This window comes from Chaetodon auriga, chromosome 11 (assembly GCF_051107435.1).
Source record: "Chaetodon auriga isolate fChaAug3 chromosome 11, fChaAug3.hap1, whole genome shotgun sequence".
NCBI lineage: Eukaryota > Metazoa > Chordata > Actinopteri > Chaetodontiformes > Chaetodontidae > Chaetodon > Chaetodon auriga.
The window spans coordinates 9842861-9870302 of record NC_135084.1 but is presented as its reverse complement, the minus strand read 5'-3'; the positions used below and the strand labels follow the sequence as shown (position 1 = coordinate 9870302).

Below are 27442 nucleotides of genomic sequence, written 5' to 3'. Positions count from 1 at the left end.
ATATCTTTGAACGAACCAAACATCAGAGAAGCAAATACAAGCGGACAACCTGATAATAACTTAAGCGTTGCAGCTGTTTTTTCAACGTTTTCTGTCTTTTGCGCGGCAATAATGTCTGATGAGGAAGAGGACTATATGTCTGATGCATTTCTCAGTAAAATGTAAGCGTTTTGTGTTTCTGCTGTTTGTGGAAAAACCCGATGGTGTCGAGATTGTTAAATTAGGACCCACCACAATGTAGTTTATGTGGTGTCAGTCCTATTAAATTAAAGTTAATTCGGGAGTTTTGTGTCAGTTGTGAAAATATAGACGAAGGAGGTTTTAAGTCATTGCTGTCACCATAGCTATTGTTGTTGTATCAGTAACTTCTTCTATGGTCCTCTGTCTGTCAGACAAGATGTGAAACCGGGTGTCAGCATGGTGAGGCGAGTAAAAGAAGCATTCAAGAGGGAGACGCAGCAAAAGGAGAAGAACATCAAGAACCGACAGAAAACCTTCAAGGAACAGGAGAAGGAAAGCAGAGAAGCAGCTTTACAAAACTCCATCAGCAATGAGAACAAGGGATTTGCACTTCTACAGAAAATGGGTTACAAAGCTGGTCAAGGCCTCGGGAAGGAGGGCAAGTTTCTCCGTTAGTGAATCTCTTTTTAATCTATTTTCCATTTGTTGTGTTGATTAATGTGGTTTTCTGTTACCTCACCAGGAGCAGGGAGGGTTGATCCAATTCCTTTAAATATCAAAACCGGTAGGTTACATTTTTACATTGAAAGTGTATTTGAGAACAATATGTGCAATCGGACTTAATGTGTTTACGTGTTTTCTTTGTATGTTAAATCAGACAGAGGCGGCATTGGCATGGAAGAGGTGAAGAAAAGAAAAGCTGAGGAGGAACTTGAACATTATCGGCAGAAAGTGCGAGCCAAACAACAGAATGAGACCAAATCTCTGGAAGATTTTAGGTGAAGTTTGCAGCTCTCTATGAGATGTGCTGTGCCACTAAACATTGTCCTCTGTGCTAATACGAATGTTTTCATAGTTTGTGTGTGTAATCTTACACTTCTTCTTTCCAGGTCAAGGGTAAGGACAGAGAGAGAGGAGCGAAAGATTGAAGGAGATCTCAGAAGGAGTCAGCGAGCCTGTGAGCAGCTTGACAGTCAGAAGGTTGGAGGAATGACAGCTTTAGCTGATGCTGTTTTTTCAGATTTCTTTTCATTCAACTACAGTGACAGTAAATACAATTGTGCCAGGAAAACTGCCATGCATTAAAGGACAAGCATGAGGGATCAGCTCCTAAATGGCAGATACAGAATGTGTCAGTAGATCCCCCTTTAAATCTTATGCACTGGTCCTTTATTGCAGAAAAAAATTCAAGTTATTTTGAAAACTCTACATGAGTGAAGAAACAGCACTTTTCTGAGTTTTCTGAGTGTGAATCCTTGGGCTGAATTTTCCTTTCAGAGCATCACTGTCCCCAGGGAGGACTGGTACTGGCCCAAAGCAGAGACCGATGACGAGGAAGATGGTGTTAAAGCGGAGGAAGAGGAAGAGGAAGAGGAGGAGGTTGTGGAATTAACGGTTTGTTTTTAGTTCACCTTGTTCATGTAGTGACATAATGTGTAATCCTAATATATGAATGAACCTAAATTAATTTGGTTCAAATCTCATCAAACTACTTGTACATTCTGCAATTAATTACAATTAATATACCGGCAAATTAAGGTGCTTTTGATATGTGCCTCTCTGTTTCAGTCCTTTGACAAACTGCAAATTCTGACATCCTATTTGAGAGGAGTCCATTTTTACTGCATATGGTGTGGAACCACTTATAATGGTAAGAGTGATAACAGAATAGATGTTATTTTATTGTTGTTTTTATTGCCTTTGATGAAATGCGTATTTTTCTTTTTAACAGATGAAGAGGACTTGTGCTCTAACTGTCCCGGGGATACAGCAGCAGACCACGAATGAACTTGATAAAAAAAATATGCGCAGTAGTTCCCAGTAAAAAAGCAGCTATGAATGTTTGACCCTGGAAACAGAGTGCAGCCAGCAGTTTACAGTGTGAAACAGGCTGGTCACACTGTAATAAGCAGCTGAGGCAATGACGTGAGCTGAATTAGGGTAATATTCACTTTTCGTCCAATCTGAATCTGCTTTGCCTGGAGAGATGTCACTGTTTATCCTGTTTGTGGGTGGTGCTTCTTGAACTTGTCTTTATGTTTAGAAATCCTATTTTAGGAAATTTAGGATATCTTTTTAATGTTTATATTTTGTAAAAGTGTACTAAGGTTTTTGAGGCATCTTTTGAGAGAAATTGTGTTTTCAGTAAATGCTTAAGTATTATACCATGTTATGTTATCTTTATTTTAGCTACTTCTAGTACAAAAAATCACTCTGGGTGTGTTTCACAAAATGTACAATGTCATTGCATCTGATATTGCCATTTTTCCTTTGTATGTATGTGGTGCTCAGTTGTGCGTTTACATGAGTGTTAAAACTATTAACATTTCAATTTCCTCTGGTGCCAGCACTGGAGTTCAATATTAATTTTTCTCACCAGAATATTGGATATTCTGTATCTGACATTAGGTAACTGTTTTGTCTCTTCATACGTGTCTCCGACGTGCTCAAACACGATACAAAGCCCTTTTAAATACTCTGAGATGTAACTAATTGCTGAACTGTGATTGTTTTCGATTGGTATTAACAACTCCAGCTCCCATGAGTCTTAGCGGTAGACGCGGTTCTAAAGCGTCTTGGGAAATGTTGTTGGACGGTAAAAGCAACGTAACAGCTGGAAATAAATAATAAAATAAAAGCAGGCGTTCGGCTTCCGTTAGAATATCTACTGCCAGAAAACGTAACATCTATGACTATAGAATGGACGCGAGCCAGAAAAAGACGAGTTTTACTATTTTATCCCTTTTTTCCACAAACTTTTCCCCCCAAGTTTGCTGAAATAGTGACAATAATTCCGACGTCACTTGAAGGTGCCATGTGTGACGTTTCCCTGGAAAACGAAACTTAGCGCTGCTGAGGCTGAACTGAAAGTCCGCTCTGATGCAGGAAGACATAGCTGACATGAAAATGGAGAAGATTGTTCTGTTGTTAAGACTGCACCGTGTTCTCTTATTTTAATATAGTGTGAGTTGTCCTTCGGACGGCTGGCTCGTTTATAATGGAAAACTACGTGGCTAAACTAAACGAGTATGCGCAGAGAACACGCTCCGAGCTGAAGTATGAGGACGTTGGATCTGATGGCCCCGATCACATTAAAACGTGAGTTGAACCAGCTCTCTGAAGTTTAGAGAGAGAGAGAGAGAGAGAGAGAGAGAGAGAGAGAGAGAGAGAGCAATATGCACTGACAATGATGACAATAACAGCTATAATAAAAATAATAATAATAATAATAATAATAATAGACATATTACTAATAATAAAATAGCATATGGTAGTATGAGTGTAACAGCACTTCAGAAAAGGGTGTAGTAGATGTGTGAAAGTTGAACATCAGCATTCTTGGAGAATTGATTGAATATTGAAAAACAACAGTTTGGGAATTGATATTCTACTTATGTGTCGTTTGACAACAATAAAGACATTTTTCAAATGATAACCAGCTAGTAATGCACATATCACAGTATTGTTTACATACAGTATTATAAATGAATGACCGTGTACCGACAGTCCAACGTAGTGTCCAGATGATGGACGTCCGGCACTTTGTCAAGTCACTAACTTCACCTTTGGGGATGTTAATCGAGTGTGCAGCCTCCTCTCTTTGCATCACAGCCTCCATCACACCACAGTCTTGCTTCATCTTGCCAAACAAAGTTTGATCATATCTTCTCAGATTTACCCTGAGAGCAATCCTGAATGGTAAGGCGTATGCTGAGGGTGTGGGGAAGAATAAGAAGGAAGCCAGACAGAAAGCAGCTGAAAATGCCCTAAAAAGCTTGTTGGAGGAATCAGCTAACACTGTAAGATCATTACACGGCTTTATTGACTTACTACATGTGTGACTTTTCATATCCCAAAGCTCACAAGACCAATTCACGTGCACACGTCTTCACATATATTTGTTGTCATGTTGACAGGCAGAAAATACAGCAGAAGCTCCCACTTCACCAGCTCAACAGACAGGTATCACTCAAACCAACTACGTGAGTTGGCTCAATGAATACGGCCATAAGAACAGGGTGCACATAAAGCCTGTGGAGTCTACAAGACTGGGACCAAGTAGTGCGACTCAGTAAGTCTCCACACTGCATCTTCATTCATTCACAGATGTTCAGTCACCATTAAATACATTCTGTATAATATTAGATGCTGTAGCTTCGTGGTTGGTGAAAAGGTGTATCCAGCTGCCACTGGGAGAACAAAGAGGGAAGCTAAGGAGGAAGCAGCCAAGCTTGTTTATCATGAGATATATGGGGGTAAAACCACAGAGGTGAGTAGTTATACACTAACCTGTCTCACGACGGTCTAATCTGAGCTTAAATTCCTTATTATTCCTAGAAAACTGCAGAGGCAAGCGAGGAGTTGCCATGCCTGTCATTGACTGTAATGTTATATTAATATTTTCAAATGCTGCACAAGCAGCACTCCAATCACTGAATCATAATAAAATCATATATTCTGCTTTTTTTTTCAAGACTGTGGAGGAGAAATACATCTCTTTAAATCAACCAAAGGAGGAATTGAATAAAAATGTGTTGGACGTCTGGTGAGCACAAACCTTTTGATTCAGTTTGGTTTGTTTGTGGTTATGATTAAACATAACATCTGTTTTGGGGTTTCACTGTAACCAGCAATATGTTAAAAAAAACAGTGATATTTGATTCCCGCCACCACAGCCATCTTATTTTTTATCTTACTTTTACTATGGTCATCAAGTCGTAGTTTTATTTTCCATTAAGTTTTTTTCAGCTCAGTTTTCATGTTCATTCTTTTTTATGGGACTCACTTGGTGCATGTGATTTCTTTGTTGGAAAGCACTTTGAGCTGCATTTCTTATATAAAAGGTGCTATACAAGCACAGTTTATCAGTTTATCATTATCATTATAATTATTTTTCAAGGTGTTAATTAGTGTCTTATTTGTCTTGGTGTTACAGTGATAAGACAAAGAACTTAAGTGTGATAACGACAGGCGAAGACTTCGCAGAGATAAATTTCGTAGGAATCCTCAATAACTACTGTCAGAAAACAAAGCGCACTCACGATTACGTCTTTGAGAGCAGACGCGGTCCCCCACATAACCCTCAGTGAGTATGACAGACTGTAACCTCAACAGGTACTACGGACACTGAATGAAAGCTCCTGATAGATGTGAATGAGAAAACCTAACACAATAATCTAAATATTTCCTCCCTGTCAACACAGATTTTTCTACAAATTAGTGATCGACAGTAAGGAATACCCTGTGGGTGAGGGCAAGAGCGTCAAGGATGCCAAACAAAATGCAGCTCAGCTGGCCTGGTCTGCTCTTCAAGAACAGTCAGACTGGGACAGCAAGGTAATTCACATTATATTGTTTTGGTATGTTCAATTCTGTTTTTTCATGTCACCTAGTAGATTGTTAACAGCCCCATTGCACACATTTACATTACCATCCGTTTATCTGCTCCATGACACCATAGCCACCGCAGCTTACCCGCCTTTAAAGTTCACTACTATAAAACATGCAACGTAAACACCATGTCGAATCAAAATGTTTTTACAATCTGTGTCGCGTACGTCACCATAATTGTTGAAATCTGGTAAAGGGACAATATTTCCAACTTAACAACAGGTTTTAAACCAATCCTCAACTGTTTTACTTCAACCATTTCAAGAATCTCACATTAGTGTTATGCTAATAATTAGTACACTAATGTTCTAATGTGGCACCACATGCCAGAGAGCACTGATGTCTTTAAAACATGCTGCTATGTAACAGCAGAGCGCTTCCTCTGTGCTTTCAGGCCTCGGCTTCAGCTGTGTCTGATGATGTTGCGCGAGCCAGGCTGTCCACACCGCCGAGCAAGCTGTAAGGCACCGACTGAGGAGCACAGCAGACGGTACAGTTTGATGTTGACAATATTCTACTCACGTGTCTCGATGTGTTCTCTAAGGGAGCTCCGTGACACAAAATCCAAAATCGTGCCAACGACGTCAAGTGACTCGGTTGTTTTCACCAGTTCATCAAATCTTCCCAAGACTCAGGTCTGTAATCCTGTGATGCTGCTATGGTTCATCAGTTTGCAATGAAAACATACATATGAATATTATATTTTGTTTCTGACATTAGATCCCCTTAATTCCCCCGACACACTGGACCTTTAACTGGCTTTGATTATTCAGATGTCAAAAAGTGACTTAATAGATCACTGAAATGCTTTTTTTGTAATCCTTGAGGGTCACACATGTAGACAATAATGCAATAGTATTACAAGACCAGGAGTGTGTCAGTAAATTAATCTAATTCTCAGCACACACGTCAATCATTTTTGCACTCTGAGCTGTGTAGATTACTGAGTTCTTTAGGGCTCCTTCCCTTTGATATAATGGATTTTGAATGTATGTAGGCTTAAATCTAATTGGCTATATTTCCCTACTTCCTATTACAAAGATCTTACAAAGTCCTGATGCGAAGCCCAAAGTAAGGTAAGCCGTCTCTTCAGACCCACTGTAAAGCTACAGTACATGATATTTCACCTTATGCTATTGCTGATTGTCATTTTTCTTGTCCTCTCAGAATTGCAGCAATTTTTCCAAATGCCCACGGAAACAGCAAAGAGGTAAAGTAAGACCATATTAATCATGTACGTTTATCCTGCGGGTTTTTGTCGAACAGTTTAATCTCTATATCATGACTTTATTTTATTTATCAAGGATATAATGCCCAATTTCAAAGGCAAGAATAGAGGAACTAGTCAGAGTGAGAAAACAGTGACCACGTCAGTAAACTCGAGGTATGGAAAATGACAACACTGTAAGTACAGGATCAGCATGATTTCAGCACTGCTGTGGCCTTATGTTTGTGCTTTGTGTGTTAATAGACGACATTAACAAGAAAGACATTTTTAGATTCCTAATAATTGGTATCTGTATAGTCACATATTTGCCTCAATGGTTTGATCTGAACAGGTTTACATCAGAATTTGACTCCATGATGTGCCTTGGCAAGGGAGCCTTTGGTCATGTTTTCAAGGCAAGGCAAAAACTGCTGGACAAGTGTTTTGCTGTAAAGATTGTCCGCTGCAAACAGTAAGTCAAGTCTCAATGAGGTCTCATTTCGTTTCCCCTTTCAAACGAGAGTTGCATGCAAAATGAGTTAAAAGCTTCATTAGCTGAGCCACGTTCTCCTTCTCCTTGTGGATCAGAAAAGCTCTACGAGAGGTGGGGGCATTGTCAGAACTCCATCACTGCAACATTGTTCGATACTACACATGTTGGTTGGAGGATTCAGGGTACCAATGGGACAGTGCAGCTGACAGTTGCAGCAGTTCACAGTAAGTCCCATCCACGTGTTACTTTTTTAGTAAAACAGCATGGATGTCATGCCAGTTTTTTTCTGTTCCTTCTTTTCTAGGTCGACCGGTGATTCGTTGATGAAGTACCTCTATATTCAGATGGAGCTGTGTGACACCAAAACACTCAGGGTGTGGATCGACGAGAAGAATATTCAGAACGTGAAGAAATCTCTGCGCAACTCCAAGAGAAGGGAAGAAAGTCGAACTATTGCCACGCAAATCGTCAGCGGAGTCGAGTACATTCACTTCAAGAAGCTCATCCACAGAGACCTGAAGGTGAGATGAACAGAATCAGATCATGTATGATGTCACATCAGGCAGGAAGCGTCATGTTTGCTTGTTTTTTCCCACGGTCAGCCTGCCAACATCATGTTTGGGCGAGACGGAGAGGTGAAGATCGGAGACTTTGGTCTGGTCACTGATGAGAATGATGACGATGCTGAGAACCTGGTGGAGAGAACAGTGTACAAAGGAACCCCATCTTACATGGCTCCAGAGCAAGTGAGCAAAATACCATCCTTCTGTATTATTTGCTGGTGCGGTCGAGTCAAAGTGCCTTTTGTCACTATTGTGTTCTTGTTCTGTGACAGAAAAACAGGACCACTTATGACCGAAAAGTGGATATATTTGCTTTGGGGTTGATATATTTTGAACTCCTTTGGAACCTCCCTACTGGCCAAGAAAGGAAAGCAGTGAGTTGTTCAAAGATTCTATAAATATCAATATCAACTGTTAAGGTAATGCTTTTTGCTTTGAGTTTTTTTTCACAGATAAGCAAAGTAGCAGACAGTTGAAGAGTTGAGCCTTCTTTATAACTGACAGTTTGACTTGTCATAGTAGGAAAATATTCTGTATTCTGGATATGATTATTCACACTTGTGCTTTTCCTTCTGTGACATGTCCAAATGTCTTCTGTGAAAAAGGCCTATTGGACGGCTTATCGATTTGTATCACAGCAGTTACGTGTTCTTCCTCCCTTTTATCCCTGCATGAATTCTAGATTTGGGAGGATGTCAGAAACCAGAAACTTCCTGAAGGATTTTTGAGCAATTTCCCCTTCGAGGTAAACCAGCATTCTTTCTTTTACTGGACATGTGAAACAGTATTTTCCACAGGGTGGCATAAAACAGGGCTGCTGATGTACGTGTGTCAAAAAAAATTGGCCAAATAAAATCAGCTTGAGGGAAATAGAAGGGAACACTGGCAGCATTTATCGATATTACGGACTTCATAATACCTGTTTGTTGTTTTTTGTTGCAGAACCAAATTATAAAGCCAATGCTGTGTGTGAAGCCAGAAGAGCGACCTGAAGCAAGTAAACTAAAGTTGGACTTCGAAGAGTATGCTCGTATGCTCGTGTTACGTAAAGATATGTGTCGTGACAGTAGAACTGTCTGATCATTACAAGGACATGCTCAAACAGGAGGCGAAAGCTTCAGTCATCACTAGGCCTGTCGCAGTTATGACATCATTGCAGTTATTCGAGCTGCAGTCATTTTGCACTATTGTTGGCACTTTATGAACTGTTCCCAAACTTTTTAATTGTAATAATAATGACTCTTATTTGCTTCCATAGATGTCAGAAACAGAAAACTCATGTTTCATTGGCAAATGTACTCCTCACCTACAGTACATAGCCGGAAATCTACTCTTGAGGTAATGGACGCCATTAAAAATTTTATTTCAAGTATAATGTTAAAATTATAAAATCTAAATATTCCATTCAGTAACCTCATACAAATACTTTACTGTATACTGTTACTGTTATCAAATACTATTATACTGTTAAATATACAAATACATCCTACCCTCCACCCCTTTTGGTTGGAATTTACAAGATGGGAAATGAATTATGTGACACTGAAAACAAAATAAAAGCATTAACTTCAGACAGACCTATAAATTTAAAGATCAACATACTAAATACAGGTAAATATACTTTATGTCTCCCTTCAGCTGGTTCGTCGTGAAGTCAGGGTAGACGTTTACAAGTAGGGATTCTGGCTTTGAGCGGTGTCTACTGTCAGAATTGTCAAGTTCAGAGTTGTGTGAACTTTTTATCTTGCTGGACTCAACTTGTAACACTCACATAATGGTTCCAATAGCAGGAAAACAAACACGGTAAAAATGAGCTTGGCTCTCTAGACCTTCCTGCTGTTGGGCAGGTTTTGTTATTGCAGCTTGCATGGGACCATACGTCATGCTTTCCAGAGCAAGACGATCATGTAGAGCTGCCAATTACAGGTCTCCTGATTTACAGTGGAGAGACTCCCCGATGGATGCAGCAGTAACAGCTCAGAGGAAAGTTATGCTGGAGATAATTTACAGAAAAGTCCTTTGCTGCTGCATTTCAGTTTGCACAAACCCAGTTTGCTGTGTAGTGTAATCTGACCAAACAGCTAATCTATCATGTAATATTTTTCAGGACACCATTATTTTTTTTTATGTGTTTCCATTGATGTCTGACAAACTTTTTATGAACAGAAGGGGAAAATCTCAGGTGAGTGTAAAACATGTTTAGCAATATTTAGAAGGTTTTGTTGAATTTTGTTGCTTCCACCCGGCGTTTCTAATTCAATAACTTAACAATAAACATTGCTTCTTATTGACTCATTGCATATTAACTTTGAAAATAAAATCTAGCGTCCTTCTATATTTATTTCATCTTGACCCACGTTTTCGTTAAAATAGGTCAGCCTACGCAACACACCTGTGTGCTGCGGAGTGAGGGGGGGAACATTGTGCCTGTGCACAAAGTATTTGAAGATGAACTGACACACTTTTGCCAATAAGCGCACTGTTTTGACGAGTAGTCATTGAAATGAACAAACATAACAATAACACTGTTGCATGAAAGGAACAGAACAGTTAATCACAAAGCATTTGTTTGACTGTCGTCAACTAAAGTGTCATAATTGTGACAGCCCTAGTCCTCACAAGCATGACTGCTCAGCATCTTGTTCCATAGTAGTGGTCCTTGGAAGTTTCTGAATGCTAATGGAAGTGTCTCTTTTAATAACTTTTTAAATGAACTGATGTGACTAAGTCATGGTTCAACCTATGTAGTATTGATGGGAAAGAGCAAACAACTCCTGTGTATCTTATAATCAGGGAATGCAGTGTTGCTCATGTTTAACAAATAATTATGTCCTGGGTAATTACATTGTCAGATGGTATTGCAATAATGCATTCTATTCTGGAAATGGTTAAATGTGTTGAAAGTAATGTCACGTTACAGCCTTTGCTTTGGAATGAATGGGCTGAAGTGAAGAATAAAACACTGACAACAATGGTGTAATGGTCATTCATCCTCTGTAAAGTTTGTATTAACTGTTGTATTTTGTGTTTGCTGGATGATGAGTCTGTGTGGGGCTTCCATGAGCTCTGCACTGATGAATGTGCAAGACAACTAAAGATCAGATATGAGGATTGAGCATTGGAGACAGGATTCAAGTTAGTACTTTTCCTCCAACCAGTGTGTGCAATTGTTAACTGTTTACTAGTAGACTTGGCCTTGGTCTCTATGAAAGCAGTATATTTGATCTGTAATTGCCTGCCGTTTATGACTCAGCTTCAAAAACTTTTGTGGACAAGCTGAGGCTCTTAGACTGCAGGAGAAGTCCTCCACTACAGCTTTACAAGCTGGGCAGTATTACCAGAAGCTGAGAGCATCACCTGACAAATGCAGCACAGAGACTTACAGGAAAGCGTGCCCTACAGGAAGAGGCAAAATCAAATCATTCTGGGGTTGGCAACAGCTATGTTGGGGAAATGTTGACAGAAATGATCCCAGATAACTATCTCCAGTGACATATTGTTCAGTCTTAAAGTGTTAGAGTGTTAAAAAATAAGTTAATGAACATAACTGTTGGCTGCCATGGGTATATACCAGTGGCTCCAATAGATAAGACTATATCATAAGCTGCATTTGCACTATGTAAGTATTGTGCCCAGGTATGCAACAAATTTCTTGTGTGTGGACTAAATATAATAAACCAGAAAGTGTCTTAAATATACTCTGTTTCTGTTCTCGAGAGCCTTTAATTACAACGCTGGCAACTGCAATCGATTATAGTAGTCAAGATATTTTATTTGAGGTGTTGAAAGAGGTGAGAAATAACGTGTACAGAGTGATCCTTAAATGCTGCCCCCTCTGTGAGACACTGTGCGCAAATCACTGCACAGATCCATTTCATTCTGCATGAACTGCAGTCATTGATAACTAAGGATACATTTATCAATGACATACCGTAGTTCACAGCTGTAAGGTAGGTTGATCGGTGTCCAGTTCCAGTTTTGATTCCTCATATGCCGCAAAAGCATGTGACGTGTATACGAGGAAATCGAAACTTACAGGTATTAAAGACTCGCTGAATCGAAACGGATCGCGGATAAGAGAAGGGAGAAGAGACAAAACAGCTTCGTCGTTTATGATGGAAAATGGAAACTACGTCTCTCAACTAAACGAACACGCACAGAGAGAACGCTGTAAGCTGGACTATGAGGACCAAAGTCCTGTTGGCCCGGACCATAACCGAACGTGAGTTGACTCAAGTACCGAAATGTTACAGCGTTGTTCAGCCACAGGCGCTCTCCATGGGGAGTGCAGTGAAGAGGGTCTCTTCTTTAGGGAGGTGTGGATATAAAGATATAAACCTGGTCAGGGTATATCTGAAAACTCCTGAAGTAAATATTTGATATACCTCAAAATTGTGCTTAAGTTCCGTTCAGTGTACTGTGTGACAGTTGTTACCTCCTACAGGCTGCCTGTATAACAAATATGACAATTCCTCTTCAGATTCATCCAGAGGGTAGTCATAGATGGTACAGTCTATCCCAGTGGTTCGGGGAAGACCAAGAGGGAAGCCAAGCAAAGTGCTGCTAAAAATGCCCTGAAATGCTTGTTGAACAACGAACATCAGGACTCAGTTGGCTCAGTAAGTTTAGGTCCTATTTGCTAAACTAGAGCATGTTGGAGTGTAGGAATTTAATGTTAAAGACCAGCCCATGGCAAATGTCTCCTTCATGTATATTTGTCATTCTCTTGACAGACAGAAGAGGCAGCAAAGGCTTCAACTGCATCAGCTCTTGTCAATGACATCAACTATATATGTTGGCTCAATGAACATGGTCAGAAAAACAGGGTGACTGTGAGGCCTGAGGAGTCAACAGGACTGGGACCAAATAATACGACTTAGTAAGTCTCCTAATTCCATCCAAATTCTTAGCTATTGTGTCACAATTTAATCATGTGTTACATTTAAGTCTTTATGCCATTAGTTGCTGTAGATATGTGGTTGGTGATGAGAAGTATCCAACTGTCACTGGAAAAACAAAGAGGGAAGCTAAGGAGGAAGCAGCCAAACTTGTATATGATGTGATATGTGGCACTAAAACTACAGAGGTGAGTAATAAACACCACTTTCTCCTTGATTAGGCCTAAAAAAATGTAGTTATTTGGATGTAACTCCAGTTGTATGAGTATGTGCATAGCCCCCTAAGAGACTTCGCTATTGGTTTACCCGTATGAGCCTCCCCTTCAGTGGTAGTAGTGGTAGGCTGCTGGTGCATCATTGTCTTTAAAGAGATGATGATGCTGCCCACCCAGGCAGAGCAAGCAGGACTTGTGGGGATCTGCAATCAGCATCAGTGAGTTGCAGGAGACACAGAGGAGGAGCGGGAAAAATCCATTTCTCAAAGTGGCTGAGTGGAAAAGGGACACAAGCAATGCATGCACTGGGGTTTGACTAGGGGGAGGATGCCTTCCTCTGATTGGCCGGTGAGCACAAAATTCTTTCTCTGGTGTTGAGAGGCAATGGCAAACAAATAGTGAAGCCTGTTAGAGGGCGGAGCATGCACAAAATATAGCTTATTTTGTTGTGGTGTCACATACTCAGCAGGCTACAGTTGAACTATGTGAACCATCTCAAAATTGTACTTTTTTTAATTTCCAAGACTGCAAATGAGACTTACAACCATACATCAACTCAACAAAGGGAGGAACTAAATGTTTCTGATATCTGGTGAGTAAATCACAAAGGTGATGCTTTGCTTCATTTTCATGTCTTCATCAGTCTGAAATGTTACTTGTTTATTACAGTAAAAAGACAAGAAGCCTCAATTTGAGATCTGACACCAGCTTTATGAAGACAAATTACATTGGACTAGTGAACCATTACTGTCAGAAAACAAACCGCTCCCATAGTTACGTTGAAGAGAGGAGAAGCGGTCCATCTCATAACCCTCAGTGAGTATAAACCTTAACCTCTCTAACCTGTTCTTGATGGATGTTTGGTTGTAGACAATATTAAAATGTCATGCATAATGATCTGAACTATTTCCTCTTTTTCAAAAACACAACACAGATTTTTCTACAAATTAGTGATCGACGATAAGAACTACCCCGAAGGTGAGGGAAAGACTATCATGGAAGCCAGACAAAATGCAGCTCGGTTGGCCTGGTCTGCTCTTCAAGAACAGTCCGACTGGGACAGCAAGGTATTTGATCTTTCAACTTCATTCAGCTTTATATTATCAAATTCACATTTGCCAATTGATGCGTCTAACTTGCATTATTATCCCCCATGCTGCTGCAGCACTGCAAATTTCCTGGATTAATAAAAGATTATGTTATCTCACTCACCCTGTAGAGAAAAGATTATACCAAACTGTAATGGCAGCAGATTTCAACCCCAGTTACTTTTGAGTACTTTTAAATGAAACGGTTCCACTGAGGTGAAATTTTACATGAAATAATGATGTCATTATGCAAAACACCCTCTCTGTGTATTTTAGGTGTCCTTCAGATCGACAGTGTCCGAAGATGGTGCACCAGATACGTTGTCAGGGCCATCAGCTGCACTGTAAGGCACTTATTGTCATTAGCAGGAGAGCAGACCATGGAGCTAAATACTGAGAAAGCTTTACTCGTGTCTCTCGTTGTTTTCCCCCAGGGAGTCTGAAGAATCATCATCCCAAAGCCTATCAGAGAGCGCGTCTTTGTCAATAGCATTCATTGACTCACCAAACCCTTCAAATGCTCAGGTCTGTTCTCTCATAATATTAAAAACCTTTAGTAGGTAAAGCAAAAATCTACACTTATAATATTTAACAATCGCATCAGACTGACGGCAGCATTGTAAGAGCAAGAGAGTTCAGTTTGGTTTCATATTTAATTGATTTGAAAAATGACGTTAATTTCAAGCGCACTACAGGAAGGTATAGCATTTTATTTGGAACATGCTACAGTGTAACAATTAACCACTTTTTTGTGAATTGTAGATGGCGCTCGGGTCAGCCATGTCAGAAGATGATCCGTCAACCAGGTTGTCAACACCAGCTTCAGTAGACGGGGCTTACTAATACTCAAATACGCTGTAGATCTTAATAATGCAAAGGCTGCACTCACCCCTCTTACTGTGTTCTTGTAGGGAGTCTCTTGGACCATCACAAGGCATGCCAACGCGTACAACTAGCTCAGGAATATTCACTGATTCGTCGAACTCTTCCGAGCATCAGGTTTGCATCTTCCATCAATCTTGACTGTATAGTTAAAAGAAAAATCCACCCTCTTGTATTCTGCTTAATTAGTATGTGAAGAGAGCAACAGAACAGTAGCAGCGTTCTAAGAGTGAGAAAGTTTCGTTTGTTGAGGCAAGGAAAATAGAATAGCTGCAAATTTCTGTAAATGCAACACCAGTTACTACTTATGATCCCTCCCCGACTATTGAGCAGATCAAAAGACAACATGCAACATCGCTGTTTTGATGTGTCAGACGATACATTTTATGCGCTAGTTGTTAAAGAGTACACAGCAAATGTAAATAATCAGAGCAGGGCTCAAAATTTGAATCTACTTTATTCTTTTATTTTCTAAGCATGCTGTTGATGACAGGAATATGGGAACTCAGTCAAGGTATGGAAAAAATATATTCACTTGCAGCATGTGTGTTTTATAATGATACAAGTAATTAATGTACAATCAAGAACACATTTCTATGTTTTTCACCTTTTTTTACCTTTTTGCCTAAACAATTGCATTAATTCCTGCAGGTTTACTTCAGACTTTGATCAGTTTGACCTTCTTGGCAGTGGAGGATTTGGTCGTGTTTACAAAGCAAGACATAAACTGCTGAAGAAGGATTATGCCGTAAAGATTGTCTGCTGTGAAGAGTATGTATGCAGTACCAGTGTGCATTATTGCATGTGTAGTATTTGTACAAGTACTTTTTTGACTAAATAATTTTCTCATTCTCCTTTGGATCAGGAAATCTCTTCGAGAGGTGTCAACATTATCAGACCTCCAGCACCGTAATATTGTTAGATATTACACATTTTGGATGGAGGATTCAGGAAACCAATGGACCATTTCAGATGACAGTAACAGCTCTTCCCAGTCAGTCCAGTGCACATACATAAAGTATTAACTTTTAATTTCAAGTTAAACGGGAGCAATGAAATAATTTTTTCTCTTCTTACTTTTCTAGGTCTGCACATAGTTCATCTGCAAAGTACCTCTATATTCAGATGGAGCTGTGTCACACCAGGACACTTAAAGAGTGGATTGAAGACAAGAACGATAAGTCTCTGCAAGACTCCAAGAGACGAGAAGAAAGTCTAAACATTTTTCAACAAATAGTTACTGGGGTCGAATATATTCACTCCGAGAAACACATCCACAGGGACCTTAAGGTGAGACCAGACTGTGCAGTATAAAAATGTGATTTTCATCGGAGGGGGCCTCAGTTCATTTTCAAGCTTGAAGTTCACTTGTTCATATGTGTTATTGCCCATCATGGGAAGAGCGAGATGTTTATTTGTTTCAATGTCTGATTTTGCTTTTCACTGGTAAGCCTGCCAACATCCTGTTTGGACTGGATGGAGAAGTGAAGATTGGGGATTTTGGTCTGGTGACCAGAGATGATGATGGTGCTCTGATCGACAGAACAGTGTGCAAAGGAACCCCAACTTACATGGCTCCTGAACAAGTGAGATGGTCTATACTGAGAATAACTTTTAATCCCTCTTAAGCTTTGCATCAACAAAAATGTCCTTCTAATGGCCTTAATCATACTGACTACCTAGATGCCCACCACACTTTACAATGAGCATAACTCGTTAATCTACCATGATGATTGATGAAAGGATAACACTGGGCAGCTTTTGTCAGTACTGTGTTTATTTTCTGTCACAGAAGAGGGAGAAGAACTATGACAGGAAAGTGGACATATTTCCTCTGGGGTTGATATACTTGGAACTCCTTTGGAAAGTCTCATCTGGCCATGAAAGAGGACAGGTGAGTCTGTCGTAAACAAACATTGTGCTTATTGTTCAAGTTTGACAAATGGCAGGACGATGTTACTTTATTATGTAGGCCTACGTCCATTATATACAAATAAGAGTCCAGCAAAGTATACACCAGTATGCACTGTAGATAGCAGATATGATGGAACTTTATTGTTCATCTTTTTATTTGTTTTGTTTAATTTTTCTTGGATTCATTTGCAATGTTCAGGAATTGAATTATTAGTAGATTTCAGGCTAACTAACATGTTCTTCCTTCCTTTTATCACTGTATGAATACCAGCTTTTGGGTAATGCCAGATGTCAGAACCTCCCCAGTCAGTTCTCACTGACTTTTCCCAGAGAGGTACGTTACTATGTTCTTCTTATTTTAACTGATTTACTTGCACCATGAAACAGTTAATCATGATGGTAGTCGCCGAACAAGACCTCTGCTGTCTGTATGTGAATAATGTCACAGTGCACATGTTGGAAATACTGTGTGGAGTGGAGCTCCTGCAACATCCTAGTATGACAGAAGTTATTATTGTGGGTAGAAAGACCTCAGTAGCAATTTTTTTTTGTTTTTTTTTGCAGGAGCAAATCATCAAGTTAATGCTGTGTGAGAAGCCAGAAGGACGCCCTGAAGCGAGTGAAGTGAAGGCAGAGCTGGAAAAGTGTGCTCAGATGTTCAGCACGAAAAGAATGAGTCAGAGAAATGAAACTGTGTGATTATCACAGGGAATGGTGACGAAAATATGGAAATCTGTCTCTTCTGATGTCTGTGACTGAATGAAGTGATTTGATAGGCTTCTATTAAGGAAAATGATTAACATGCTGCAATTACACAGTGCTTTAACCTGAAACATGACATCTGCAGTAGTTTTATCATGTCTAGTGACTGTTACATTAAGTCACATCTTTCTTCCTGTTGTTCTGTTGAATCATGTGGCGGGTCATTTCTATCAACAGCTGATTTTTTTTATTATGGTTAAATGTTTTTAAAGAGGTGTCATGTAAGAGTCTTTGTTTTTCATTGAATATGTTCAGTTTGTTTGAAATGCAAAACGTGAAAAATTTTCAAGGGGTATTTGATACTGAAGATATATTTTTGATAGAGCACACCCTCTGATCCCAAATTGAATGAACTGTAAATGTCAACAGAGTATCATTGGACAACTTAGCAGCTTGTGTCAGGTCATTCCATGTTACACATCAATGATGACAAGGATAGCAGATCTTGGACAATGCTAGAACCTTTCATTGTACTTGCAATATAAGTCAGATGCTTGCATTTGTAGTCATGAGTGTCTAAATGAAGACATCCATGAATTTCATGTCAGTGTAAGCAGGATACAGCTTCAAGGGAGATAAAGAAGATATAGTTTTGATACTGTCATACAGAGCAGTTAACTAAACTGAACAAAACTTGAAAAATAATTCAGGGGAAAACATGAGTCTGAAGGTTTGTAATAAATTAGATTGGCTGGTTAGTAAACACTCAGTTAACATAAAACATTTTTTTCTAATATAAAAATAAAATAACTGGTTATTTCTGTGTACGTGCATAATTTCTATTGAGCTCTACTTTTGGTCTAACTGTCCCTGCAATCCACCTGTTGTTGTCTGTCTTGTATTGTCATTGTTCTTTCAGTAAAGTTGGCACAGAAAAATAAAAATAGTTATCCCAGAGGTCCCATGTTCAGATCAAAGGTGGATGTTTCATTTTGACTGAGCTATTTCCATTAGCGTACAAAGTTCTAACAGCCTTACAGAAAATGACTCTGCAGTCATGTCATCAGTACCAGCAAATTTATTGTCCTTAAGTAAGCGAAAAGTCAACAACCTCCTCTATGCCAAGATGATGGCATAGATCACTTATGTCAACAGATCTCAAGTCATTCAACTCAAGACTTCAGAATTTTTTGCCTGTTGTCTTTTGCCTGGAATCAGCGGATCATTTCCATCCCGCTTGATAAAGGTGAGTGTTTCATCATCAGTCCCTGTGAGAAATGACAAAGTAAATCCCATGATCTCAAATGGCCATATCAAATGTCTACATGCAATACAGAAAATTAGCGTTGAATGCGTGATTACGTTGTCGTTGATACAGTAATTTGACGTGCTTTGATTTCCGGCAGTGTTGCCAACTTAGCAACTATATTTACCAACTCTTTTTCTTTCTTTCTTTCTTTCTTTCTTTCTTTCTTTCTTTCTTTCTTATTTATTTATTTATTTAAAACGACTGGCGACAAATCTAGTTATTCTGGTTTTATTGGAGAGTTTGGGAAACTCTGACGTGAAAGCATGTATCGTTGTGGTGTGGTGATGTGTCGGTCGCGAACGAAGCGGCTCTTAGACCCGGCTCTTTTTTTTTTTTTCCTCGACTTTTTTTCTGTTCAAGCCACACGTGATTGGTCAGCTACACAGTGGTGGACTAAGTACTCAACCCCAGTACTTGAGTCTAAGTACAGAAACTAATGGTCAAATATTACTCCACTACAAGTCAAAGCGGCTCAGCTCATTACTCGAGTAAAAGTACAAAAGTAATCGCTTTTTAAAATACTCAAGTATTCAAAAGTACCTGCTTTAAAAATTACTCAAGTACAAGTAAAAGTAAATTTTTATACATCAATGCATTGCTGTAATGTTTGCATGTTTGCTTGCTTGTAGAACCACTACACTACACAAAGCCAAATGAAACACCTATAAAAACATAGAAATGAATCACATCATCATAAAAGGACAGCCATTATCACTCATTTTTTTATTTAACACCTTCATTAAACAACATTTTGTTGTTTGCTGTGCATCACAATATGACAGCATGCATGAGGACTGAAGGGGAAGTAAATGCAAGAATGTGCGGATATCTCCTGTTATCTCACTTACAATAGTCAGCAGTAATGAAACAACAAAGACAAACTCATTTTCAGCAGGAACATTTGAGGGAGGGTGTTTCTCAGACGCTCTGAGAAAGAAAAACTGTATATTTTGGATCATTGTAGCCTTTGTTGATTGACAGTAATGACATACTTCCGCTCTTACGTAGATCCCAGTTGAGAGCGGGTACTGTGATTTGTTCCCTTCTTTTAAGAACACAGGGTGTGGCCAATTGCATTTTAGGGAAGAATAAGAACAAGAACAACAACAACAGCTAAACTAAAACTAATGAGTACTTCCCAGCCTTCTTAAAAATATAGTGGAGTAGAAAGTAAAATATTTGTCTTAGAAAGAGAGAGAGAGAGAGAGAGAGAGAGAGAGAGAGAGAGAGAGAACTGCAACAGAGACAAAACACTGGAAAGATGAGAAAATGAGTGACCGCAGGAAATGCAGTAAAATTTTTAAGTATGTTTTGTACATTAGTAATTCATTCTACACATAATTTTACATTATTTTAGTAATAAGTTAATTTAAGCAACAAAAAATCTGAGGAGCCACTTGGGAGCCGAAAGAGCCGGCTCGTTTAAGAGAGCCGAGCCGTAAGAACCGCCTCTCTTAGAAGAGCCGGAATTCCCCTCATGGCATCATTACTTCTAGCGACTTCTACCGGGACGAATTTAAAATTGCCTGAGTTTCCTGTTTAGTGCAGAGTTGGCGGACAGTCGTCGCCTGAACCTGACCTGTACATTCCCCGGCTCTCGGTCCCCGCCTGTGCACTCACGGGTTCATTAGGGATGGAGAAGAAAAACTACGTGGATGAACCAAAGAGGCATGAACGGAGAGCACTCTCGGAGCTGAAGTATGAGGATGTCGACCCTGAGGGACCTGAGCACAATCAAAGGTGAGTTAAAGCCGTTTCATTAACGCTCGACTGCAGAAGTAACTCGGTCGGATTTCATCTGCGCGATCATGTGGAGACAGAAATGACATGCCATCGTGTAAAATAAGATAAATAACATAAGGCTATTTAGTGTGTTTGATAAAAGGACAAGGTATAGATCAAGCTCATTTAAGGATTTAAATGACTTCTGTTGTGATCTGGCGCTATATAGAAAATGAAATTAAATAAAATTAACTTGACCTTCAAGGGGGGGAAGGGGTGCCGTTGGGGTTCGGGGCGCATCCCTAATAAAATGATAGGGGTAACACTGCTTTTTATGTCTTTTTTGACACTACTGCTGCTGCCTGTAACACCCAAATCTCCCCATGGGAGATTAATAAAGTCTTATCTAGGTAGTTGTATATTTTAGGTTCGGCAATCTCATTTGAAATGACACTCAGAAAACCGTTATCTTATTTCTTTTCTATATCCATTGCTGCACATAAGTACAACATGTTTGTATTTACCGCCTCTCACCAAGAAACACATGAACATGACTCATCAGCTAAGCACCCTCTGCTGTCTTCTTCTTCTCCTTCTAAGTCGCATTACCGCCATCTCCTGGATTGCAACAGTCTCACAGTGATAAGTCTCCCAGTGTCCACCCAAAGTGATCCCATTCAGGACATTGTCCATCCCATAACCCAGACCCTTCTGTCTGAGCTGGTGCAACTCCTTCCTTCACTGTAGCGTGTGGGTCTTATCCAGAGATGTCCACAACATTCAAGGATTCCCTGGCAGCATCCAGCACCTCCTTAATGCTTTCTGACCTCCCTTGTGCTTCAACAGCACGATGAATAGCCATGGCAATAAATGCCAGAAATCATTTCTTCTCCATAGAGATGTTGTGATCAGCTCCATTTCTGCTGAAGTCACCTTGGTGATAACTATAGATTTTACAATTCTTCATCAGAATCTACAAGAGGACCGTGCTCTGTGATCGTCCAGTCTTCCCAGTCGCTGCAGAGGACAACAAAAAGCAAACCAAGCTGAATGCAGCCCTGAGCTGTCCCAGCGAGAAGGAGAACCGTCCACCAGAGGTAAGATCCTTCCATGTGAAATGGTGAATGTTGGATGTTGTGCTCCATTTTCAAAGTTCTCATGCACAGCGAATCTCACTGACTGGTTTGTTTATCCTGACAGATGGCAGCAACTGCTAAAAAGTCTTTCTTTTCCCTTTCAGATAGAACATGCTGCAAAAAATCCTACTGCATCGGTTCATCAGACAAGTGTCAGTGACATTAACTATGGTCAGAAGGAAAGGGTGACTGTGAGGGCTGAGAAGTCAACAGGACTGGGACCAAATGATGCGACACAGTATGTCTCGTAACTCCATCCAAATTCTTAGCTATTTTGTCACGATTTAAACATGTATAACAAAAAAGTTGTTATGCTATTAGATGCCGGAGCTTCAGTGTTGGTGATGAGGATTATCCAAAGAGGGAAGCTAAGGAGGACGTGGCCAAGCTTGCATATCATGAGATATCTGGCACGACAGAGGTACGTATTAATACACACTAGTTTGTCCTGGCTTAACTGAAGCAGTATAGAAATAAAACCGAAAATATGTTGTTGTTTTTTAATCGGTGGAGGAATTTTGCAGTTTGTTTGACATGTTGGTAAAGGAAGTATGTTTAAAAAAAATTACTAAGGATGTATTTTTGTCCCATGGTGATGCAAAATTCCTCCACGGACTAAAAAACAACATATTTTTTGGTTTTATTTCCATCAATAACTGGCCAGGACAACATAATAATACATCCTCTTACAAAGCGGAGAGTCTGCTGAAACATCCTATCAGCCATCAAGTTCTGGTGCCAGCATTTATATGTCTCTGAAAATGTTGCTTAAATTTGAAAATGTTGCTTGAATTTGACTCGCACCATTTTCTGTATTTCTTCCAATTCTGACGAATCCTCCTATGAACCCCACACAACAGTAAGTCACCTTGAACTCTCTTAAGCTACAGTACATAATATTTCACAAAATGTGATGTTGCAGGATGGCATTATTGCTGATTTTATTTTCATGTCAGGAGTGAAATACCTTTAGAAGATGCTTCTCCAATCAGCGATGAGGTATAGTTGGACGTTTGAATAATTGGAATGATTTGGTCATTTTTTTAAGTTGTCGTTTTTCTCTCCGATTTAATCTCCATCATGATTCATTTTGTTCGTTGAGGGTATAATGTTTGCTGAAGGAGTGGACACAGGAAACAGCTCCAGTGAGACGACATCAGCCCAATCAAAAAGCTCCAGGTATGGAAAATGAAAACATTACATTGCAACCTTGGATAGTGTTTTCTGTGGTGTTTGTGTGTGTCTGTCCATTCGAACAACTGATATACGCTAAGAAGGATGTCTTTTGTGTCAACAGGTTTACATCAGACTTTGACCGCATAATTTGCCTTGGCGAAGGCGCGTTTGGTCGTGTTTTTGAAGCAGAAAAGAAGCTGACCAAGCACCGTTTTGCTGTGAAGATTGTCCTCTGTAAAGAGTGGGTCAAACCTTACCTGATGTTTCATGTCTTTAACATGAATTTTATAGTGTTATATACTAATTACAGATGTAGTGCAAAACACTTTGCAAGTTTCAACTGAGCTATTTTCTTATCCTTAGGAACAAAAAAGCTCTACGAGAGGTGAAGGCATTGACAGACCTCCATCACCGTAACATTGTTCGATACTACACCTGCTGGTTGGAGGATTCAGGGTACCAATGGGACGGTGCAGAGGACAGTTGCAGCACTTCACAGTAAATCCCATCCATGTGTTAAAGTCCTTACTCACTTACACTGGAAGCACATCATTTCTTCATTTGTCTTACTTTTCCAGGTCCTCTACTGAGAATTCGTCTGTAAGGTACCTCTATATTCAGATGGAGCTGTGTGACACCAAAACACTCAAGCTGTGGATCGACGAGAAGAATACTCAGAATGAGAAGGAATCTCTGCGCAACTCCAAGAGAAGAGAAGAAAGTCGAACTATTGCCACGCAAATCGTCAGCGGAGTCGAGTACATTCACTTCAAGAAGCTCATCCACAGAGACCTGAAGGTGAGATGAACAGAATCAGATCATGTATGATGTCACATCAGGCAGGAAGTGACATGTTTGCTTGTTTTTTCCCACGGTCAGCCTGCCAACATCATGTTTGGGCGAGACGGAGAGGTGAAGATCGGAGACTTTGGTCTGGTCACTGATGAGAATGATGACGATGCTGAGAACCTGGTGGAGAGAACAGTGAACAAAGGAACCCCATGTTACATGGCTCCAGAGCAAGTGAGATGGTCTCTATGACAATAACATTTATATAACCTTTATTTCACTGATCGGTTGTCAAAGGGGGACATTAAAGGGACCCTGTAGAGATTTTAAGCACTTGTGGGATTCATTTGAATTGCTAAGTATATTATAGTCAGTTTTGCCCGTGTTAGGTCAGATGTAATGTAATATAGTGTCTCTCTGGTTCTACAAACAAATCCATAGAATCCAACGGCTTCATTAACTACTGGTTACATACAGTGACTTCATGAGCACACCAGTAACTCTTAGTTAATGTTTAATATACACTTTAGTGAATAGGAAGAGACGATAAGTTGCCTTTTGTTGATACTATGTTTTTTTTTTTTTTTAAAACACAAGAGCCAGAAGTCTTACAATCGAAAAATTGATATATTTGCTTTGGGATTGATCTGCTTCGAGCTGTTCTGGAGTATTTCCACCACTCATGAAAGGCAAGAGGTGAGTTGTTCAGTCACAATCCGACATTGTGATCATTATCAGGAGTTAATAACCTGCTGTATTTATAAGTTCCTGTCAAACTTAGCAGATTTTTTTAGCAGATCATTCAAGTTCAAAGGAGCGTAATTGAGCAATTTATCAGGTGTGACGGGCCAGTTAAATGTTCTTTCTCCTTTTTATCACTGTGTGGCTTCCAGATTTTGGACGACGTCAGAAGACAGAAATTTCCCAAAGGCTTTTCAGGCAATTTTTCCGAGGAGGTACGTCATCTTGTGCATTTTGGCTTTGTTCAGACTGCCAGACCAAATCTGATCCAATGATGGATCTCCATTGCTCGTTCTTCCATGTTGGAAAGCCGTGTCGGCAGTGTACATAGTTACGGATGCCTACTTTGTTACCACAGATAGGTCGGTCATGTCTGGACACACAAGTCTGATCTGATCACTTGCAACGAAAAAATGCAGACATTTTGTCTTTAAGATCTAATTTGTGAAATAAATCTGATTTGCCTGCAGTCTGAGCAAAGCATTTCCCAATGTACATGCATTATGGATCAGTCAGTATGTTTACATGCAGTTACGTAAACAGGTTACTCAGAGAAACTGGGTTACACAGGTAGAGCAAGTTTACATGCTCGCTGTGAATCCATGTCGACACAAAGCACTCCAGTAATAAGTGAAACAAAGCGGTGCTTTCCTACACAGTGCATATGTGTCTGAATTCATAAATATTAAATATTCCAAGGAAAACAAATTATTTGGACTTCAAGAGGCTACTTTGTGTTAGTTTCAATCATAGTTCGACTTGGGTGGAGTTATTTTAAATGCAAAGATGAATTGCTGGGTGTAATCATCTCTCCTTTCATCCACTCCACTCTTAAAGGCAATCTGCCTTTACTTGGTTGATCAAGTAAAGTCCACATGTATGTATTAGTGTGTTGTATAGTAATACTGTAGTTTGGTCGAATTTCTCAATGCAAGATCTCAATAGCTGTTCTGGTTTACGTTGCAGTACATCATAATAAAGCCAATGCTGTGTGCGAAACCAGACGACCGACCTGAAGCAAGTAAGGTGAAGACAGACTTGGAAGCGTGCTCTCGCAGAAACAGCACTCGGGAAAATACGTCTCGTGCCAGGACTGTCTAATTAGGTGGAGCAGGACCTACATACTGTAGATGGATGCAGTTGCCACTTTCTTTGACTGTGTGTGTGAACTGTATTAAAATCAACATCCCACCTACATGTCCTGACTTGTTTCAGATTCTTCCCATATCTATACATTTCTGCAAGATACTTAGTTTTTGGTTGTCTCCTGCCTCTATGAACGTCTTTTCTCTCTTAACTGCTGTCCAGGCACAACTCTTGGTTTATATCATGTTCCTGTTATTTAAGCTTAAACATGGTATCGCTCCTTATGTTGCATACCTTCCTGTGTCATGTTAATTAACTACAATGCAACACACGTTTGGTGCCTGACAAAATTTCGCTTTTAGCCCTGTCGTCGTAGTGAGTTCTGTATTGTTTATATTGGACTCTGACACAACAGCGGAGATGAACTCGTGTTAACTTGGCTTGTTTCTTAGCTCCTCTTTCAATCATGCCAACATGGCTCCAAGTCCAGTGTGTCTGAAAATTAGCAAGTGAGAGAACACCATGTGACATATAAACAACTCTGAAGTATCACACTGAACCACAGCCAAGTCATCTAAATTTATAGTAATATAATAAAATGAAAATGAAAATGGTTCATCAGCTGGATTTTTTTTACTTTGTGCAAGTGACATGAGGGAAATGTTATTTTAAAGTCAATACGATAGGTTTTTAAAGTAAGTTTTTTTTTAATGCAATAATGTGTTTCATGCAAATTACAAGATTTTTAAAGTCTCATTGATTTGATTTATTCACAACATTCAAAGTATGAACAAATACTGATGACAAGGCTTTCTCAGTAAAGTTTCAGCCGCAAGTCACTTGTATGCAAACTAGATTTTAGGGTTAGGGTTAGGTTTTTTTTAATCTGTGCAAATGTACATATACATATGTATATACATATACATATATATTGCAGTGTTTCCTCTACATTCATGTAGGAGTGGCGGGCCACCTGAAAGTGGCATCACGTCAAGCACCCAGGCACTTACGGCAAGCCAAGTCCGCCAGAAATACGCCACATTCGGTCATGTTTCAACTTCATTAAGGCGAAAAAATTGCGTTTTTTTCAGATTTCGCTACGTTTTTTCGCCATAATGCGTATAATGAAGTCCTCCAAGAACGCACGTAAAAAACGCCGTAAAATACGAGCGTTTGTTGTTGTTTTGACGTTAAACTCCTCTTCCATGCATTGTTAGGATATATAGACATATATTTTGGCTACATATACATATGTCTGGGTGCAAACTCTGCCACTGATTCTACAGCCCCATCACGAAATTATTATTTGTTGTTTTTATTTTTATTTATTGAATGTTATTGTTTTGTTTTTTTTATTTTTTATTTTTAAATTCAGCCTTTAAAAAACAATTTTCAACTGACCATTCAATAAGTAGGTTGTAAAAGTAAAATCTGCAGTCAAGTGTCATTTGTTTGTGCCACCATGCCTCCCCAGAGAGCCTACCCCCGCTGCTGAAAAAAATCCTAGAGGAAACTGTACATATCTGTATATACATATACATATATATATCTGTGCAAATGTACATATACATAGTTGTTTCTCTATTCTGTACCCTATATACTTTTTTATGTTGACCTCTTTATGCCACTGTGCTTGCTCTTTATAATACTTGCTCAATCAATAAAGTCTTATCTTATCTTATCTTATCTTATCTTATCTTATCTTATCTTATCTATCTTACCGTATGAGGGCAGTTTTGCCTTCTTATTGTTTCATTCATATCTCTCAAGTCTGTATTTCCCAAGATTACTGTTTGAGGATTCTTGTGTTTTGATGATTGGCAAATGACAAAAACAGGCACCAGTATAATAACCAAGATAAAAATATGCAGTGTTATGTTTTTTGGGGATAAGAAAAACAACAAATTCACTTACCATTTCCCCAAACAAATGGTTAAACATTTTAAAGAA

General features: G+C 39.4%; 3 protein-coding genes across 4 annotated transcripts; all 3 read left to right on the top strand.

Annotated features, from left to right (window-relative positions):
• The first annotated feature begins 8 nt into the window (after positions 1-8).
• On the top strand, positions 9-2343 carry gpatch11 (G patch domain containing 11). 2 transcript variants are annotated; one of them, XM_076743564.1, is made up of 8 exons: positions 9-161; positions 393-619; positions 704-745; positions 839-959; positions 1071-1161; positions 1459-1575; positions 1750-1831; positions 1913-2343. In XM_076743564.1, exons 1-8 carry the CDS (start codon positions 112-114, stop codon positions 1966-1968), a joined length of 786 nt encoding a protein of 261 aa, XP_076599679.1. In that variant the 5' UTR covers positions 9-111; the 3' UTR covers positions 1969-2343. The 2 variants fall into 2 exon arrangements, with proteins under 2 accessions (XP_076599679.1, XP_076599680.1); XM_076743565.1 differs by having other exon boundaries at positions 60-161; positions 398-619.
• A 698-nt stretch (positions 2344-3041) lies between these two features.
• On the top strand, positions 3042-10801 carry eif2ak2 (eukaryotic translation initiation factor 2-alpha kinase 2). The gene is made up of 19 exons (XM_076743562.1): positions 3042-3279; positions 3854-3980; positions 4098-4252; positions 4327-4450; positions 4656-4726; positions 5117-5266; positions 5385-5517; positions 5966-6030; positions 6116-6206; positions 6613-6647; positions 6739-6781; positions 6876-6955; positions 7131-7250; positions 7367-7495; positions 7576-7792; positions 7874-8017; positions 8107-8208; positions 8517-8579; positions 8777-10801. Exons 1-19 carry the CDS (start codon positions 3179-3181, stop codon positions 8912-8914), a joined length of 2088 nt encoding a protein of 695 aa, XP_076599677.1. The 5' UTR covers positions 3042-3178; the 3' UTR covers positions 8915-10801.
• Positions 10802-11897: 1096 nt separating this feature from the next.
• LOC143328300 (uncharacterized) lies at positions 11898-26359 on the top strand. The gene is made up of 29 exons (XM_076743371.1): positions 11898-12056; positions 12315-12453; positions 12568-12713; positions 12797-12920; positions 13472-13539; positions 13617-13763; positions 13882-14014; positions 14312-14379; positions 14470-14560; positions 14798-14841; positions 14947-15034; positions 15394-15431; positions 15569-15688; positions 15783-15911; positions 16003-16207; positions 16369-16503; positions 16710-16811; positions 17103-17165; positions 17396-17527; positions 20386-20582; positions 21535-21661; positions 22803-22879; positions 22998-23117; positions 23240-23374; positions 23455-23674; positions 23756-23899; positions 24263-24361; positions 24559-24621; positions 25373-26359. Exons 1-29 carry the CDS (start codon positions 11947-11949, stop codon positions 25505-25507), a joined length of 3399 nt encoding a protein of 1132 aa, XP_076599486.1. The 5' UTR covers positions 11898-11946; the 3' UTR covers positions 25508-26359.
• The last annotated feature ends 1083 nt before the right edge of the window (positions 26360-27442 follow it).